Below are 18,511 nucleotides of genomic sequence, written 5' to 3'. Positions count from 1 at the left end.
TTTATGGATTTGTTATTTCAAAACGCTTGGCGGTACAAGGGCCCACTTCCACCACGCTCCGTAACACCTGGAGCAACCATTAGCTTCAACAGCGCCATGGATGCCCGTGCGCTCCCTGGGCAGAGAAAGGAAGCAAATGGGTGGAGGTGGCTTACCGGGAGGTGGGTGAACACAGCAAACGTGCTGCGCAGAAAGCCAATGAGATCTACAAGGTAGTCGCTGGCCTTGCTGCCCGGCTCCATGGCCATCCAGTCGTAGTCCGCCAGCTGCAAGAACTGGTCTATCTTCTGGTTCAGGTTAGTGTAAATCTCCTCCTCGGCAGCATGGCGGGCGTCCTGGGAAACAAGACATTACGTGGGACCGAGTTGCCAATCCACAAGTCAACGGCAGTAACAGGACGTGAGACTGACCCAACCTTTAGCCCCAAAGGTGGCACAAGATGACGCGCCTGGAGGCAACCACATGGCTGCTACAGCCTCAGGTTAGCTCAGCCTGGTGGGACATGTGCCTCCAGGGCAGTGGTAGGCAAGGCCAAGCTGGGGACCGCCTCTGATGCAACCTGGGGACCAGGAGGACAAATCTAGTGTAGGATGGGAGAGATGGAGAGAGATGGGAGAGGAACGTCCTACATGGACAAAGGTCGAGGCCCAGCAAACGATGCGCGGGAGGAGCACAGAGAAGCCTCCCTGCCAGAATAAGGGTAGGAAAACTCACCCTTCGGCCAAATAGGTAGATGATGCCAAAAGGGAAAACGAATGGACTTCCCTGGGGACGTGGGGCCTCAGCCTCCTGCTGAGTTATCCCACGGGCAAACCTCTCCTAACCAGTTCCCTACCGTTGCTCCAGTCCTCGGTGCTGTTCCCATCTCCTGCTCTCCAGCCACAGGACACAATTCAGACACCCCACAGGTGACCCAGTTATGGCCTTCAGATTTCATGTAAAGTATCTAAGTGGACACTCCTGGGTTATGATTTAAAGATTTAAACACTGGGAAGTCTAGCAATTTCTGCCAGCCCTGATTTTTAGGGGGTAATGCTAAAAGGAGTGGAAAGGTAAGAAATATAAGTTCTGAAAATCTATTCTCCTCTCGGGTGAAAGAGGAGAGCTTGCGTTCATGGCCAGATGTGCGTAACGCTGTACGGCGCTCAAACAGCAACATGAAAATTCATTAAAAAAAAAAACCCCAAAAAGGCTTTTGTTTAAAAGCTGCTTAATCCTTTAGATAATAAGTGCTGCCATCACATCCTGTAAATTAGGGCTACAAAAGCTCATGATCTCGACAGAAGTAACGCTCCGAAGGACAAACCCAACAGCTGGTCTGATGGTGTGAGCTTCCCAGGACATGACAAAATTCCCCGGCAGCTCAGCTTAGCTCCCCACGTCCCCACACGCGCTCTGAAAGCAGATACTCTCCAACCAAACATCAACTCCACGGAGGTGGATCTACCAGCCTTCTCACCTTGAAGGTTGTGGTCCCATAGAGTTTCGTAGTGTGGACAGTTTCTGGAAGTACATTAGTGATATTGGTTATGAATTCCTCTAGGAACTTGCAGGATTTCTCCAAATGGGTCGTATTTATAATAATCTGTACAAGCTGCAAAGGCAAAAAAAGGTATCCTGAAGCCAGGGACGTTCCAGGTTAATGGACACCAATTTATAAGAAAAGCTGTCGCTGTACAAACACACAAACCTTTGCTACACGCTCAAAGACTCTCCTTTAACATCATCAGAAACTTCAATACAAGATAATTTGGGGGGAAAAGCATTTCCTAGGACAGCCACTAATACCACAAAAGAGTTTTTTTAATGACTTTCCTGCATTCGGCTGTCAGTCAGGGCTCGTTTCAGCGCAGATCAAATACAACAGGCTTACAAAAGAAAAAAAAAAAAAGCCATGTCAAATCACAAGTATTCTGTCTGCTAATGAACCCTAAGTAACCCGTACCTTGAGTGACACCGAACAACATCATACTGTGGCATTTAACAAAGAAGCCGCAAGGTTTTACTCTTCTGAGGGTGGTGTGGGTGCACAGCAGATCTCACCCTGGTATCTTTCCGGTTATCATACCCACCATTACCTGCAATTTTCGTAATGCTGTCTTCTCAGCTGCCTTCACATGGCCTTATTTCGGGACATTAAAGGCAGCTACAGAGTAAGAGCCTCTGCTGAAGTCAACCAACACAAACACAATCCAGAGCAAACCAACCCGGGCTTCCACTTTAGGATCACTGACTTGGAAGCACCATTAATTCCTTAAGCAGGTACCTTTTTTCCGAGCAGGCTGCCGTGAATACATTCAAGGTGCAACATAAGGTATAACAAGACCCTTCCAAATAATTTGTAGCTCAGACCTTATGCCAAAACAGTTCCCTTACAGACAGAGAAGGCATTACAATGCCCCGGACTGATGTAATGTAACTGATGGAGTATGGCGCGGCAGTCCGCAGTTACCTCCTCTAAAGAAATTGTTTTCAAACACTTGCAAGTCTTCTGAACGAGAGGGATTAATCACCGATTTGAGTGTTGCAGGCACAGGAATATTGAAGGAAGGCTGCAAAGCTTATAGCACCCAACTCTTGTTAGCGCCAGATGACGTGAGAAGGGTCAGAGTTTGGGAGGCTTATCTTGGATATTAGGAAGAAAAAGAGTCATTAGGAAGGGAGTGCAGAACTGGAACAGGGTGCCCAGAGAGGCTGAGGGACCTGTGTTTTGGAGAAATTAAAACTCACGTAGAGAAAGCAATGGTTGATGTGATCCAAGTGAGTAAAAGTCCTGCTTCCACGGAGAGGTTGGGCTGGACACCTCCGGAGGTCCCTTCCAGCCAACACTTCCACGATTTCAGTCACGTTTTTGTTATTAAGAAATCAAATTACAATCTACTTGAACTCCTCCCGTTTTGTACTTGGTCCCTCAAACGTATTACAGAGGTGACATGGGGGGCTTCTCATTTCTGAGCAACTTGGGTTAATTCTGTTCTGGATTTTTGCCTTCAAACAAGCGCTCCATTTGTTTTCCTCTGTGTCAGACAGCCCTGGCATCACGATCGTGACATATTTTCCCATAGTTTCAAGGTAATCAACCATTAGATATCTCCAACTGTGTGAAATCCCCCCTAAACTCCTCTGATCACCACAACTTACCGGTCCAGATCAGCTACCAAACTCGAAGGCCCTGATTGCTTTGATTCTCTTCCACCACTTGCTATGAGCTTTTCTGCTCCCTCTCTGGCTCCTTCAGGTCCTCTTGAATTCAGAGGGGGAAGACCTTCTCGTTGGGGTATGCAAATGAAAGAAAATAGTAGCACTGTCTCCCTCTCTTTCTAGGACTATTCAAAGCACCAGGATTATTTGGAGCAGGCTTGGTGGCAAACTTCAACATCCACTGCTCAGACGTCGCCCCAGAAAAGAGCAATGGAAAAATAAAAGAGGATAACAAAGCGGGAAGGCTCACATGCACAGCCTTGTGGTGCCTTGTCCACTGCTTGGAAAACGACATTGGAGAGCCCAGAAATGGATAGTGCTGCTTTGTGCAAAAACCAAATCCGAGACGTGAGAGCTATGCAAGGTACTTAAATATCTTCTGCAGTCACCTGGGCACCAGACTACGCTCGTATATGATCTGGGACTCTTCAACGCACCCTTTAATTCCTGTGCTCCACACAGTCACATCGGTGCCTCTTCTTAACCGGGAAGGATTTGAGAAGCTCTGAAGCAAAACACCGCGTGCTTCTGTTTGGATGAGCAGCTCAATGGTTACACCAAGAAAAGAGGCAGGAGGGGATGAAGATGCTTAAAGGAGTTTTTCTTCAACCAAATTACAAAACACTGATGGTAGAGACAACCCCAGGAGAGAGCTAGTTGTACCTCGGTAAGTGGTGAGGAACAAGAGGGTGAAAATACAGGAGACTGAGAGATGAACGCCAGTCTCTGGACATCCTACACCTTTATTTTAAACTCAAGTTGCACTACGTAGGCTTTCCTCGCAAAAATCCCCTTCAGCTCCAAAGCACGTGAAGAAGCCACTCTCAGCCCAAAGAGGGGCACCACCTCCACCCGACGTGGAAGATGCCAAGGAACGTCTACACCATCTAAACTGGGCCGAAGCGACCGAGAGGGCTGTCGCGCCCGGTTTGCCCTTCCTGCGCTCAGTCCCACTGTGGGAACGTTCGCAACAGCAGCAAAAATGATCGTTTGAGGGACGGATAGTGCTGGGATAGTGTTGCATTCCTCTTCGTGGGGGGAGCCTTGGGAGGAGCAGGAGGGAAGAGAAATTTGCCCCCAGGGAGGAAAGAGATTCCAGACTTCAAGATAAAGGGCTGAGGAAGCATCATGTGTAAATACACACTGCTGTAAATGCACTAAACTCTCCAAAACTCACCCCCATGGGGTATTTAGTGTCCAGAGAACACGACACGTTTCTATACCAATTAAACAACTGCAACTCTATTAACACCTACTCATTTAATAACAGCACACAGAGGTCCCACTAAGGGATCCAAACTGCCTTGGGTACCACACACGTTCCCAAACAGCCATGATTTACATGCGTTAAACTTTTCAGAAATCTGATTTTGTGCACAAAAAAGTATCAATCGCAAAAGGAAAATGCCACTATAGAGTTTAAACTGTAGCGGTGTGCTGAAACCGCCTCAGACGTCACCTATAGCCCCCACTTGCCTCTTCTCTGGCGCTCCTCAAAGTCCTCTTACCCACCACTTAAATGCAGATATATAATGCTCCACAGATTCAAAAGAGAGCCAATTCTAACAGCAACAGCGAAAAAGCTCCCCCTTCCCTGCAGCACTAAGTGTTTCTTTCTTTGCACAGCAATGCTGTGTGGTTCCATTGCTGTTTTCCAACCTAAGATTGTATAACAATGCTCCAAACCAGCATCTCTGAAGGTGCTGTAAGGAGTTCCAGGGACCAAACCCCCTCCTGTCGCCCTGCCCTGGAAAAGGGTCTCCTCAAAGCCGCGTCCTACCTCCGTCAGCCCGACGTTTTTCCTCTTGATGACATTCTGTAAACAGTTGCTCAGCGTTCGGGTCAGCAGCAGATTCGTAGATTTTCTAATCATATCATCAACTTCGGTGGAGCTGAAAAGTAGAATTTAAAGAGAGATTTGAAAAATGCTTCCTGAAAAGAAAACCACCTGGAGCCCTCATCACCCAGTCTCCTTCCCAACCCTCCTCTGCCTTATGTGTGATCATCTGTGCACCGCTTACAGGCACTGACATGCTGATATATACCAAAATACCAACCAATTTAGGTCTTTTTGTGCATGTGTCGTAAGGAAGGGGGACTAACGCGTGCTGAACGCACATCCCCGAGCCTCTCCTCTTGGAGGGGCTGGTCCAGCACGGGTAGGAGCTACCCACAGCGTCAGCACTGCCCCACGCAGCCAAGCCACCAGCCTGTACACAACGCCGGAGCATTGCACGCAAGGGGAAAGGGATCAAAGACCTGCAACGGGGGGGAAAAAAACAAATCAAACACCCCAAATACCCTCCCAACCTTCTCACGGCTTTTTCTTTAACTAAATCAGACTGGAAGCTCTTGCAACGGGTTCACGCCCTTTGCCAGGCGGTTGCAACTGCAGCATCGCTGAAGCTTGGGGGTTTGGCTTTCTGCTGAAGTGCTGCTGCCCCTCCACCGTGCATACCAGAAAGGTCTCCTTTCTGAAGGAGGTTTTGGGAACCCACCCCGACACAGGCTCCTTTGATCTGTCGTTGGCCCTGCATTAGCCCTGACACCACGGGGCTTTATCTCTGGCAGCGCAGTGACAAGCAGCTGAGGGCAAAGAAAATTTTCAACTGGAGGCTGAGAAACATTAATAACTTTAAGGCTCCCGGTAAATCACACCCGTGACCTTTTGCTCCTTCTCCTGTTTTACCTGACAAATGGGCCAGATTACAAAGCAGGGATGGACAACAGAAGCAAAAGCAAAGCTTGCGGTTACCCCGCCGCCGGCACGCGAGGTGGGGGACCTCGGGGTGCTGCTATTGGGGTGCCTGCTGGTGCAGGGACGGGTGCCGCCAGCCCTCGTCCAGCTCACATCTCCCAAATTTCTGTGTCTAAGGTTAGAGCAGATGCGCTGAGCCGAGCCCTGGTCCGTCAGCGCCATGAGCTTGGGAAAGCAAGTCTGAGTCTTCTCCAACAGCAACCTGTGGTCACAGCAGCATCCCTGAACCTGCTCATCCTCCCCGAGCACCGCACATCCTTCGGTCAACTACGTTTTTCAAGTCGTTCAGGACCTTCCTTGTGCTGTTGCAGAAGAATTGCACTGAAATCCCCCAGATTCCCAGGAGAAGCGGCAAATACTGCTCCCTGCTTGCATCTCTAAGCAAAATCGTGCTCATATTTCCAAGAAACTGAGAAAACCGTGTCTTGTTGCAGCTTTCCCAAGGAAAAGCCCAGCTGCACAACTCCCTGCCCGCCCAGCGGCTGCTCGCCACGCTGCGCTCCCCAACAGGTTTTGCTAATATTTCCTTTCCCCTGATGTTTAGAAGCCTGCTTTTCTGAGCTACACGCCTGCCAAGGGTTGACCGCTGTCTCCTTCCCAGTTGGACACAGGCGGAGCAAGGCCAGCAGCTTGGCAGGACCCAGCTCCTGAGAACTTAAATTCAATGTCATCAGCCAAAGTATTAGTGTGGGTCTCTTCTAGACCATGACCACTGATCCCCGTGAGTTTATTTTCCTCCTGTTTAGCAGAGAAGCACACCCTGTGCCAGCGACGATCAGGACTAGCCCACTCCATGTCCCAGACGGACCCCTGGGCTCCTCCCTTGCAGGGTTTTCATGTCCGGTCCAAGGTGATGCATCTGGCTTTTTTAAAATGTGAAACAGAAATCAAAATGTGGAGGGAGAAGTAACCAGCCAATGAATTTTCCTGGTCTTTACACCCCGGGTAGGGCTCTCAAATAAGGTTTTACTTAAACAAAAAAAAAAAAAAACAACAAACCCCAAACCCACCACGCATGCATGCGTACACCCTCCAGGCCCTCCATCATCCCCCAGGAAGAAACAGATTGTGCCCAGTTCCCTCCAGCAGACAATAGAATGGTTAAATATAGCAAGTACAATAAAATCTAACCCTGTGACGGTCTACAGATGGTAAAAAGGAGACTTAAAGTGAAGGGGTGATACAAAGGAACCCTGTGACACCGGGGGCAGCTGCCTGCTGCTGCCGGAGCGGCGCTGGAACCGGGGCAGGGGCTGGGGAGCAAAACGGGCTCGACCCACACTCAGAGGGGGGTGAAGAAAAAACGGGGCAGGAAGCAAAGATTCGCAAAGCTGCGCCTTTCGGGATTTCCCTGGGAAATCCACAAATGCCCACCCCTAAGGACGGTGGAGGTGCAGAACGGCCGAGGCTGGCAGGGGAGCTGGTGGCTGCAGCTTCCAGCATCTACTGGGACTGAGAAAGCGCAGATGAAAAACAAGGGCTTTTGGACTTCATGCCAGCTGTTCTCACTAAACCACCACAGCAGTCAAAGAGGTCGTGCTGGAAAAGCTTGCCTTTTTTTTTTTTTTTTTTTGATTCAAACGTCAACCTGTCATCAGGGCGTCGAAATTAAACAAGCCAGTTACTGTCTGGCTGTGCGTACGCCCCGAGACAGTCACGCTCTTGGCGGGGGCGGGATGCTGCTGGCCGCTGCCCGACGCCGCAGCCCGCGCTGACGGCACGAGGTTCCCGTATCACCGAACGCGCTGCCAATTGCGGGTTTGCTTCAATCGCTCACTTCAGCTGTGGGAACATCTCAACCATGATAGCCTCCGGGGCGTAAACAAGTAGTGCTTAATAATAAATGCTTAGCGTTTCCATGCTGCTTTTACTTCTTCAAAGCACTTCTAACCGAGCTTTCTCTGCGTCCAAGCACCGCTTCCGAAGGTTCCCTATTCTCGTGTTGGTTGTTGTTGGCTGCAAAAGCTAGAAAACCAGGTTGTAACTTCAGTTAGGTGGCGGGCCAAGCGGCCTGGCAACCCCTGCGGTTGGGTTCCACCGGAGCAGAGGGATCTGCACCATCTCCCACGAGGTCCACGCACTAAGGAAAAAAAAAAATGGAAGCATTCCTTGGAAAAAAAGAAGAGCAGGATTTGTCCCGGCGCTGCTCTGCGATCCCCCAGGTCTCCCTTGGTTCAGCAGAGGAGGTAAGTGAGGGTGGCAACAAGAGCGGCGGGGGTTAGCCGTTGCCTTGCCCAGCACCCTCCCAGCTGAAATGATGGACCAAAGGGTAGCTCACACCAACAGCCCAGACCCACTGCCCGCACCAGCAGGGCCAGGTAGCAAAGGGTAATGGTACCAGCTGTACGACACCGACTTCTGACCGTGAAGTAGAGGTTGGGCCTTGGTTCAACAGAAAGGTGGGATCTCAGTTCTCAATATGCGAGAAGGAAACAAAGCGCCCCAAAACGAGCGATATTTTTCCCGCAGGCTGCTCACTACGTGTGCCCGAAGCCAGTTTGATTTACCAGCTTTGTCACCAGGCTTGGTCTACAACCACAGGCGACTACGAACGCAGAAGCAATAACAGGAGCTATCAAGGAAACCACATTTATCTCCTCCCTCCTAAAGTGGGCTTCCAAAGGTCCAACCTGATTTAGTTATTCTGATTTTTTATTTTATTTTATTTTTAATAACTTTACGCACTTGCATTATTTTCAGGACTTTAAGAATTGTAGCCCGAGTGCTTTCAGCATTGGTGCTTTGTTTGAAAAAAAAAAAAAACCAAACCAAACAAAGTCCTGGTAGATTAGAGCTGACACCTCATCCTCCCACCCACTGTTTTCCAAAGATATTCCCTATCTTTACGATGGGAAATTCCACTGGAACCTGCAGAAGCTTTCCAACGAGGGGATGCTTCATAAGACACATCCTCGATGAGCTCAAACAAACGCTTTTTAACAAACGCAGAACTGCTGAAAATACAGAGGTTTTCTTTCTCCTAATCAAATTAATAGAGCCAAACCAAAAAAATGTGCAACCCCTATAAATGCAGAGCGAGCTCCAAATTTTCTTCAAATACTTGAAAAGCAAAATAACTTTCACAAGCATATCAACATAAAGGAGAACACTCCCGTCCAACAAATACAAGGAGCGAGTTTAAAAAAATAATTAGAAAAAAATACAAGCTCCGTTTTCTGCCATAGGCTCTGTTCTTCAGGAAAAGACCGCAGAGTATTTAAGCGAACTGTCTGGGTTAATGACAGCTGATGTCCCGTATCCCATAGCAGTAGTCATGACCTTCAGGCCTCCCGTGACTGACGGGCTGACCCCAATCACTCCAGGGTGCAAGGTAAATGACAACCGAAGAAGAAAAAGAAAGAGAAGAGAAAGAAAACTTGCTGCCGGCTTTGTAGCCAAGCTTCCTAATAAAACCTAATTCAAGCTGTCAGGGTGAAATGAAGAAAGTGTCAACAGGGGTTTTCAGAGAAATATTCCAAATGTTTGGCTAGAAATGCCAAGAGCTCAGCTCCCTTCCCCCAGCCCAACACCGCTCCTCAAAAAGGGCTGGAAAATCCAATGTCGAAAGGAATTTTAATAACGTGTCCGGGGGGACCCCTGAGGAGGGACCCAAGGGGACACTTTTCTTCCCTTCCCTGACAAACCCAATCATCTCCGTAATGGTGAAGAGCACAAAACTCGCAAGGGAAGTGCCGACGGTGGGGTTCGGTGAAACCAGCATCCGTGTGAAATCGGACCGTTCCGCCGCCTTTAGAAACCGAGATGTTTAATGGTGACCCACAGGTTAAGAGCCTTGGGAGCCACCAAAGAGAACAACCTGCCACCAGTGAAAGGTTGAGATTAAACGTGGCGCGAGACACATCCTGTGCTTCCACATCAACCAATGAGCTACCACGTCCCCTAGAAGGTGGAGAGAAAGTGCCTCTCCAAATTACTATCCTTCACACAAAGGAAGAGAATTAAAACCCTGAAGAGCCTTGTGTAGGCCCTGGAACATCTGGCGAGTCCCCAGAACGCTGCCCTAGCTTCTCATCAGCACTGCGGCAACGTCCAGCCTCAGGCCACGGCCAGGACACGAAGCTGCCGAGGGAGGTGAACCCCCCACCCCACAGTCCAACCTCTTGCGAGTAGGGTGCTGCAAACGGTCAGAGGGGAAGAAGGATCCCTCCCCCAAGTAAAAATCTTGTTATTCATTTATATACCTCTACCAAGACGAAGACGTTACTGGGTGCAAAAAGAAAGCACCGACTTGCAGTTTCTAGCTAATAGAGCTGTTTTCCAGTCTCACACGCGTACACAAGGGGAACCCCAGCATCAAGGCACCTTGGGATGGAGAAGGGAGGGTAAACGCATGGACTAGTTTGGAGGCTTAAAAAAAAAAAAAAATAATCAGATTATTTGTAGATAAACTCCCATGGGAAACAAGAAAAACAAAAACCCTAAATCAGCAGCCGAAACTCGTGAACGCACAGGGCAAATCAAAGCCTCGAGCCTTCCTGCCAACACGCTCCTGGAGGCACAGCGTGGGGAGGCCACGCAGAGGTTGGAGGCCGTGTACCAGGCACTGACCTGATGACCAGTGGGCATCACTATCCTTCTTCCTGAGACAACCAGATTCATCTATTTAGTACGACTGACTCGGACACGTCTCAGAGGGAAAGCCCCCTCATTTTTTTATACAGCTAGTACGGCTCTGGGCTATCTTTCCCTACATGAGGCAGCTATTTTTGAGGACTCGGCGAGCTCGTTGTACGCATGAAGGATGCTACCGCTCCAAGGAGACCACCAGCCGCCTCCAGCCCGGCCAGGGTATATCCAAGCAGCTGAGCAACATGAGGGGTTGAGGGAGAGAACTCATATTTTAATCCCATTGGGCTCTTTCAGTGCAGACAAAGCCTCCGTGTTACAAGTATTAGCACACTCATCCCCTACCTCAGATGAAGGTCTTCCGAAAACTTCAGACAGGCGTAGATGAATTCCTTAATCTGATTGTAAACTTTAGGCACAAACTCCGAAAAGGGGAACTTCTTTGGAAATGGTTGCTGTAAAACACAGGAGAGAATTCAAGTCGAAGAGCAGATATTTAGCAGGAGTGACGACCTCTTTCCAGCAACGTGTTCCAAGCAGTCAAATTAATTCTAGTATTTAGCTAAGTCCGGCAATGAAACAACAAGCCAGCATTTATTGTATATTATATAAACATTTCAGCCAAGTGAGAGACCAGATAATCACTTACAAATGGCACGCGGGTGCATAAGGGATTTGGAGTCTGAAATGCGCTGGAAGGGAACTTGCAGCTAGGAGGGAGCAGGCAGCACAACGCGACCGTCATTCCCTCTCCCAACTCCCTAACTCATACGAAAAAGCCCCGTTGGAGAAATTCTCAGCTTTTATCTCCCACCCGCACAAGGTGTTTTGCTCGGTCACCTCCCACGGTTGCTGCCCAAGGTGAGCACTTGCTTACAACACCAAAAGCCAAGAGGAAACAGATGTCCTCTCCCAAATTTTTCCAACCAGGTTTTACCCATAGCACATACATGCCTGGGAGGTGCAGAGCGTAACCGTAAGAAACTGGACCCCATGATAGAGTTTTGGGGAAGGACGCAGACTTTCTGAAATCTAAACACTTGACTTGGATCAAAAATCCTCCCAGCCCTAATTAAATTCACCGGGCTCGGAGCTCTCTGGCTGCCAGATGTGAAGCAGAAGGCCAAGCAGGCTTTTAAGGGACACTGGCTAGGTCAAATTTGGCTACACCTCGCTCCTGCAAGCACACGCTCCTACAACAGCCAAGATACACCATTTTCTCGAGCTTTAATTCTTTTCTTTAAATAAGAGTTTAAAACAAATAAAGGTCAATAACACGGTCCATGAAACGGGAATAAAATAACAATTGCAGCAGATATTTCTAGTCTCTTGTCTACTGCAGGCACTGTTCGGCTGCGATAGTGCACTGTGATCTGAAAACAAAATCGATGAGGTATTGCTATACATGCTTGCCTCATCCACGCCACAGAAATCTAACACATGGAAAGTATATTTTTTCTTTTCCCTCGTTTTGCTTTTTTTGTTGCTTATTTTGGGGTGGGTTTTTTCGGTGGTTGGGGGTTTTTTTGGACCCTTTCATCTGCAGCTCTCAATGCCACTACCCAGGGCGCGGGTTTTCCTGCACCGGCAGACACGCGGTGCCGCTTTCCCCGTTTCAGGATTACCCTCTCAAGTTCTGCATCCTGGAACGGGAACTGTCCAACTATTTTCTTATAAACCTCTTCATTTGTCACCGGGATGGGACTGTAGTTGTCTGAATCGAGTATATTTCTACGAAAAGAAGAGAACAGTTAGACAGACAGCTCTGTGCCGACAGACCAAGCACAACTTTGCAGATTTACTGCTCAGTTGGGAAGCTCTTAAGAAGCAGGTGCCAGTCAATGATGTGATCCCGCCTTCGTGACTACTGAAATGCTCTTCGCTGCAGCCAAACACAAGGCTCTCTCCCAGCTTCCAGCCTTCGTTGTGCATAAAGCCACGACCAGAGTTTAGTCCAGACTGGGGCCTCGGCAGCAGGCCTTGGTAAAGCCCATGTGAGCTTCAGTCCTGCCTGACTCGAGGAAGATGGAGGCTGAGCTACCAGGGCATTGACAATCCTCCAGCACCTCTTCCCAATGCCCCATGCCCTGAGACACATCAGTCCTCCCGGGACCATCACAGGATGAGCTGGTGGCTCCCGAGCACAGTGTGGGACCCTGGATAATATATCATGTCCCACCTGCGGGCGACTGCTCAGCTCACGGCCGTGCCTGCAGCAGCAGCACCGCGATACGCCACCGATGGCCGGAGACCCACGTGCCTCGGTGCCGGAGCAAGGGCACAGTATCGCAACTGCAGCATCAGGTTCTTGCATCCTTCCACCCACCGACTGTCAAAGCGAGCTCCATAATGAAACCATAACCTTACCCCTCCGGGACATAAAACCTCTGGTCTACACCAATTCATGGCACAGATCTCAGCACACACAGGATCCTCACAACTGTGTTTAAATTGGCTCCCCCTGGTCCAAGGAGAGCCCAGGCTGAAGCCCACTGCTGCCCAAAATTTAAACATGAGCTTGCTATTAATCTCTGAAAAGATTTTATTTATGGGCCAAAACTACTCTCTAAGGTACATCTCATGAGTTTGCTTGAAGAACTTCTTACCTGAAAACTCCTAACCATTTCTTCAGCAGGGTTTCACTGTACTGGTCTTGGATCTCCAAGAGCATGTCAAAGAGCTGGTTCACCGGGAAGCCGTATCCCTGCAGTAGGGAGGGGGAAGAGAACAACTTCAGGTAAGAAAAAGTCACCAAGAGGCAGCTGAAAATTGTTTTCGCTATTTAACTGGGAGCACGTGGGCAAATTCACCCCTACCACCACCTAAATCCCTGGTGGCGGGACTTAGGCAGCAACTTAGCGAGGTGGTAGGACCAAGGGCTATTCAAGGCTGGGCTGGGCACAGGCAGGAGGCACAAGGGCTTGGCAAGGTGGCCAGGGCTCCGTCCTTGCCCACAGGCTGGCCACGCCACGTGCAGGGCGAACCAGGCTGCCCACCGGGCACCACAATTCGTGCACCGCAATGCCAAAAAAGCAGCTGGGCCACCACAGCAAGCCCACATCAGCCATTTAACCCTGCTGATGGACCCCGTCTGTGAGCAGCACAACTGTCGGCTGAGATAAAGAGCGGTTGCCAACAGCCGCGTACCTGGAGTGTATCTGCAAAGAGGACGATGAGGTTCTTCAAGTCTAACACCAGGCTTGGGTCCGAGCAGTAGGACTGCAAAGAAGGGGAGAAGTTAAAACATGGTTTTAACTGCAGCACGCAGGAAAAATATTGCCCTCAGCCCTCCTGCGTTATCACTCGAGTGATAATAAATACATAGGCACGCCGTACAGCCTTATGATCAGGAGCTTTTATCCTACAGCCCATGCCCTGAAGTTGTACAGGGCAAGGGAAGGCACGCTGATAAGGGTATCTCTCCTCGTAATGCGCTGCTCTTGAGGCTCTCCATGATGAATAAGGATTTTGGTTGCTCTAGAGATACCTGAAGTGTCTCTAAGATTACCCAGGAGCTGCTGGGGAAGCGAGAGGAGATGAAGCAAATCAGTGCACTGTCATACCGAGACGACAGCAGCGCCTCTCATTTAATATTTAGTGTGTTGTGTCTGACGGTAATGAAGCATCGCAGCGAGGCATCCCCGAGCCTCATGCGAAGGCTGCATTGCTAAGTGGTTCAGGCTGAGCAAAAAACCACGCTGCATGCCTGTATTTCAGCAACACTGATGGTCAGAGCTACAAAACAAGTGTTTATTGCAGGTCAGGGCGCTGCTTGAAACCCACAAGACACAAGTCAGCCCAGCGACAGGGCTGGTCGGCGCCCCAGAGCCACCCTGTGTTACCCAGGGGCTCCGTGTGCTCGCTGGACACAGCAGACAACCGCCCTGCGCTGAAATACGTAAAGTTTCAGACAGACTCTTACCAAATATAGAATCAGTGATCATAAGCTGGAAGGAGAAACAGATTTAAAGCTCACTGGAAACACAAGGAGGAATGACTCCATTAATCAACGTGAAAGACTGGAAGAGACACATTTTCCATTTCACTGTCCAAAAAAGAAAGTCAGAAAGAAAGATAATGCCCTAAAGCTATCAGAAGTGATAAAAGATGTCCCCGTCTGCAGCAAGGAAGAAAATCCAGGCATAAGTTCGGCTGAACGGGAAGAACCGAAACAGGCTCGCTGACATGAGAGCCCTCCATGAAGTCTCAACGGCAATATGGGACGGACGGCACCGGTCTGTACGGGAGCTGGAGGCTGAGCAGTGCTTAGAGATGACAGCGATGGCCACAGCAACAGCGTTGAGAAATCATGTAACATTTCATGGTTACCGGAAAAAAAAACCAACCAATCTCGCCCGGCAGCTACTTCGCGCATTAAGTTTGGCATCGCTTGAAACAACTTGCCATGGCAACAAAGCTGGTAGAATTGAGAAACACCGTGTTTGTACCTGGCTTGCTCTCACGGCTTTCCCTCAGCAGAAAACCCCACTTAAAAAGAAAATAAACACAGGTTTACAACCTAGCGGGGTGCACATCTCTCTGTTCATCCCCTTCTGTAACACAGAAGCTTGTAAGTGGAAGGAGGCAGCTTTCCAGCCAACACAACCGCCGTGCCGGACGGAGCCAGAGCGCCCCGGGAAGCCCCTGTGGTCCCTCAACCCAACAAGCTCCAGGTCCATCACCTGGATTATCCCCACCCGCACAGGTAAAGCCAGGCAGCTCTTCAGCAACGCTACCCATGGGCGACCACGCTAAGCTGAAGTTGGGGGCGCGTAAATGCAGAACTCGGCCTGGTGCGGAGGAAGCAGCATATTGTGTCTCCTCGCAGAAATTTTAGGGTTTTCTCCGCAAAGAGCAACGACACCGTTATCGCTTGGTACCACGACGTGCGTGTCACGCCACGTCAGCTGCAGGCCTGCACCGACACGACCCGGCAGCATCCTCGTGCTTTCGGATGGCGCTGCCTTCCAGGAGCAGCAGTGGGATTTCAGGGATTTAATACTTCTTCCTGGAGAAAACGGCCCAACGGTTTGAAAACGGACTTGTGGAAAGTCATTAATGCTTTGCCTTTTATGGTCAAATACAATTTTTTTCATCCTGTTAACCAATAGGGTTTTCAGAGAACTCCAGTGCTCCCAGCTGAACCAGTACAACGTGACACCAGGTCATGCAAAACTGGAAGAAAATTGTACATTTTTTGCAATTGGCTTTGGGGTTTTTGCTCAAGGAGAGGAACACCGAAGCGATAAGCAATTTTTCCAAACTTCTTTCCATATTAAAGAATAAGAATTCTATTTAGCGTCTCTTCATGCACAAGTTATTTGCAGTTTGATAGCAGCCCGTTCGCTGCCATGAGCTTTAAGGGAATAGCAAACAGGGTCATACTTCAGTGAGCCAAATCGACGCTTTTTTCCCCAGTTTTCTGGGACAAACCGACTCCCTCTGCTGGTGCTTTTCAAAAGTGATCGGCGAAGTAATGGGAAAAATATCAAATCACTGTTTTCTTCTTCCCAGTCCCCCAAAATAGTGAGAGTTCGGCACAGGGAAATGCGGTGCATCGAGAGGAGGGGGAAAAAAAGGCTGGAGAAAGCTTTTGGGGAAATAGCAGTTTATCTTCATGTTACTGTTTTAAACAAAGTCATTGGAAAAGAGGCAAAACAAAGAATCCTACTGTAAAAGCCAGTATTTCCAGCGTGTCAAGTCATACTCAAGCAACAGTTGAGCGACCCGGGGCTTTTACTTACTGAATGTGTTCTTAGTGCTGCAATGGTTTTTGACAACGCCATCTCCCACAGCTCATCAATATAGGCTCTATTTACCAAGCCCTGCGTCGTATGCAAAATGTGATCTTCAACTACAAAAAACCTAACAGAGAGGAGAAAATGGGGCCGTTATCAGAAGTCACAGGTTTCGAGACATCAGAAGAGATCTGCAAACGCCGCCCGCGAGGGATGAAGCGGCATCCGCACCTCCACAAATCTCCAGAGCCAGCTCAGATTTGCAATGGTATCTGTATCAAATACAGCCAGCGCTGAACACTTTATTCACCTATTTTTAACATCGCAGTATTTCAAACGATGTTTCACTGTATTACAGAAGCCAGCCAAAACACAGTTGCTCCTAGTGAGGCCACTCTGTGTATACACAAAGGCAGAATTTCCCCTCTCTAAGTTCTCCACCCCATTATCTCAACAAGAACCAGTGATTAAACTCCACTCCAGCCAGCAGCAATTGCCTTACAATTGGTTAACGGCAGGGGAAAATACTCTCTCGCACCTGGATACGCCACACGTTCACAACCATATAAAGGCAATCAGTTCACTCCAATCTCCAGTTATCAAACGTACTGGCCAAAAAGGAAAGGGTATTTTTCAGGGACCGAGCGCGGCACCGTGCGTTTTGAACAGCAACGCGCAAAATCTCAGCTGTGTTTTGTCAGGGAAACTCAGCCCAGGAGCACGGAGCTGCCTGAGAGGGTGAGCAGCAAACACTGCATTTGCAATGGTTGCAATTAGATGTTGAAATGATGATCATTAGCTGAAGAAATTTCAACATCATAGCCTATCTTTGCTAGATTAGCCGTCTTAGGTTGCCTCCTCTTAGAGCTCGGCTGGTTTTGGAAGGCTCTTGTCAAATCTGAGTGCAATAACAAGCAGCTCACAGGAACAGAGGCTTGAGAATCACCTCCTCTACCAGGAAAATAATCAAAGAATAATTACCAAATACTAAAGAATAATTAAGGCAGAGGGCCTACTCATCTCATTAGTGGGGCAAGTAGATGCACATAGTCCAGAGAGATTATTTATCCTCAAATTCCCAGAACTGCGCTTGCCGGTACAAGAGCCGGCAGGTTCCTCCACGCTCCCACCAGTGACACAGCGAAGTTCACGGGTGCTATAAAATACACCCTAAAACACTTTAAAAAGCCCAAACCACCTTCCCCACCCTACCCCACCCCCCTGTTTTGGCTCCCTTTAAAGGACCCTCAGAAAGATCAACATTCCTTCCTCTCCCTTTCATTTCTGGGCTCCACGACAACACAGCGCACGCATATTTAGCGAGAAGGTATATAAAAAGAACACCTACCCTACAATTTGATTAAAATACTTCCTGTAGCCATCTAAAGTTTCGTGCTGCAACAAAGAAGACGTGAGCAAAGATTAAAACCAAGGTGACCAAGAGCAATTGGAAATTAATAAGACACCGCCCACCGGCAGCAACACGCCTAGAGATAACCCTCCGCTCCTTTGCTGGGCAGAGCAAGTTTGGGCGCTGCAAGCAGGGGACGGTCGTACCATGTTTGAAGGCGGCTGCAGGACCAATCTGGCTTGTTTTCTTCTCTGCTTCCTGTAGTAGCTCTCAAAGGTTTCTCGGGCACCCTGGAAAACAGAAGAGATTAATTCAAGTAATTGTAATGGTTCGCATTAACCGTTAACTTGCACTATACCGCATTTAAAGGGCAAATCTCGTTCTTCCAGCGTATCGGTGCGACGCTCGCCTGCAAAATTCAATCCAAACATCAGACAACAAAGAGTTTTACTCTAAATACCAAGTAAAAAAAAAAATAAATCAGCTGTTCAGGTGTAAGAGCATCCGATGAACTCTACCTATTTTCCAGTATCGCCACGCAGATGTGGTATATGGAGGTGTGCAACCAGCTTCTCTACCGGACCACAACACGGACACACATTAGATTTGCTTATCGTGGGGACAGTGAAACAATCAAGTTCTAGTGTTAGCAAAAGAGGGGACAAACAATGCCAGAAATTCTTCCACTGCTTCATGGGTAGAGTGATGCAAAGCCACAAACATCAGGGAATTCAAGAAACACGTGCTTGTGGGGGGTATAGCAACTTATGAGACCTGCCTATACAGCTGGGAAAAACAAAACAGGTTTTTGAGCTCATTCTTTCCCAACTTTACCATGGGCCTGAGCCTCCAGAGGAGCCGGTTAGTCCTGCAAGC

General features: G+C 48.9%; 1 protein-coding gene across 7 annotated transcripts in view; it reads right to left on the bottom strand.

Moving 5' to 3' along the window:
- EXOC6B (exocyst complex component 6B) overlaps window positions 1-18,511 on the bottom strand; it is a 306,224-nt gene that overhangs the window by 101,714 nt on the left and 185,999 nt on the right. For all 7 annotated transcript variants that reach the window (XM_075092267.1, XM_075092268.1, XM_075092270.1 and 4 more), the window contains 10 exons: window positions 17,842-17,925; window positions 17,633-17,679; window positions 16,291-16,411; window positions 13,694-13,765; window positions 13,153-13,250; window positions 12,172-12,277; window positions 10,892-11,001; window positions 4,982-5,093; window positions 1,460-1,594; window positions 156-335 (listed from right to left, as the gene is read on the bottom strand). In XM_075092267.1, the coding sequence (XP_074948368.1) occupies window positions 156-335; window positions 1,460-1,594; window positions 4,982-5,093; window positions 10,892-11,001; window positions 12,172-12,277; window positions 13,153-13,250; window positions 13,694-13,765; window positions 16,291-16,411; window positions 17,633-17,679; window positions 17,842-17,925 (1,065 nt within the window). The remainder of the gene's footprint in view (window positions 1-155; window positions 336-1,459; window positions 1,595-4,981; window positions 5,094-10,891; window positions 11,002-12,171; window positions 12,278-13,152; window positions 13,251-13,693; window positions 13,766-16,290; window positions 16,412-17,632; window positions 17,680-17,841; window positions 17,926-18,511) is intronic.

This window comes from Phalacrocorax aristotelis, chromosome 4 (genome assembly GCF_949628215.1).
Source record: "Phalacrocorax aristotelis chromosome 4, bGulAri2.1, whole genome shotgun sequence".
Classification (NCBI taxonomy): Eukaryota; Metazoa; Chordata; class Aves; order Suliformes; family Phalacrocoracidae; genus Phalacrocorax; species Phalacrocorax aristotelis.
The sequence above is the reverse complement of the archived record's forward strand: the minus strand, read 5'-3'. Positions and strand labels throughout refer to the sequence as shown.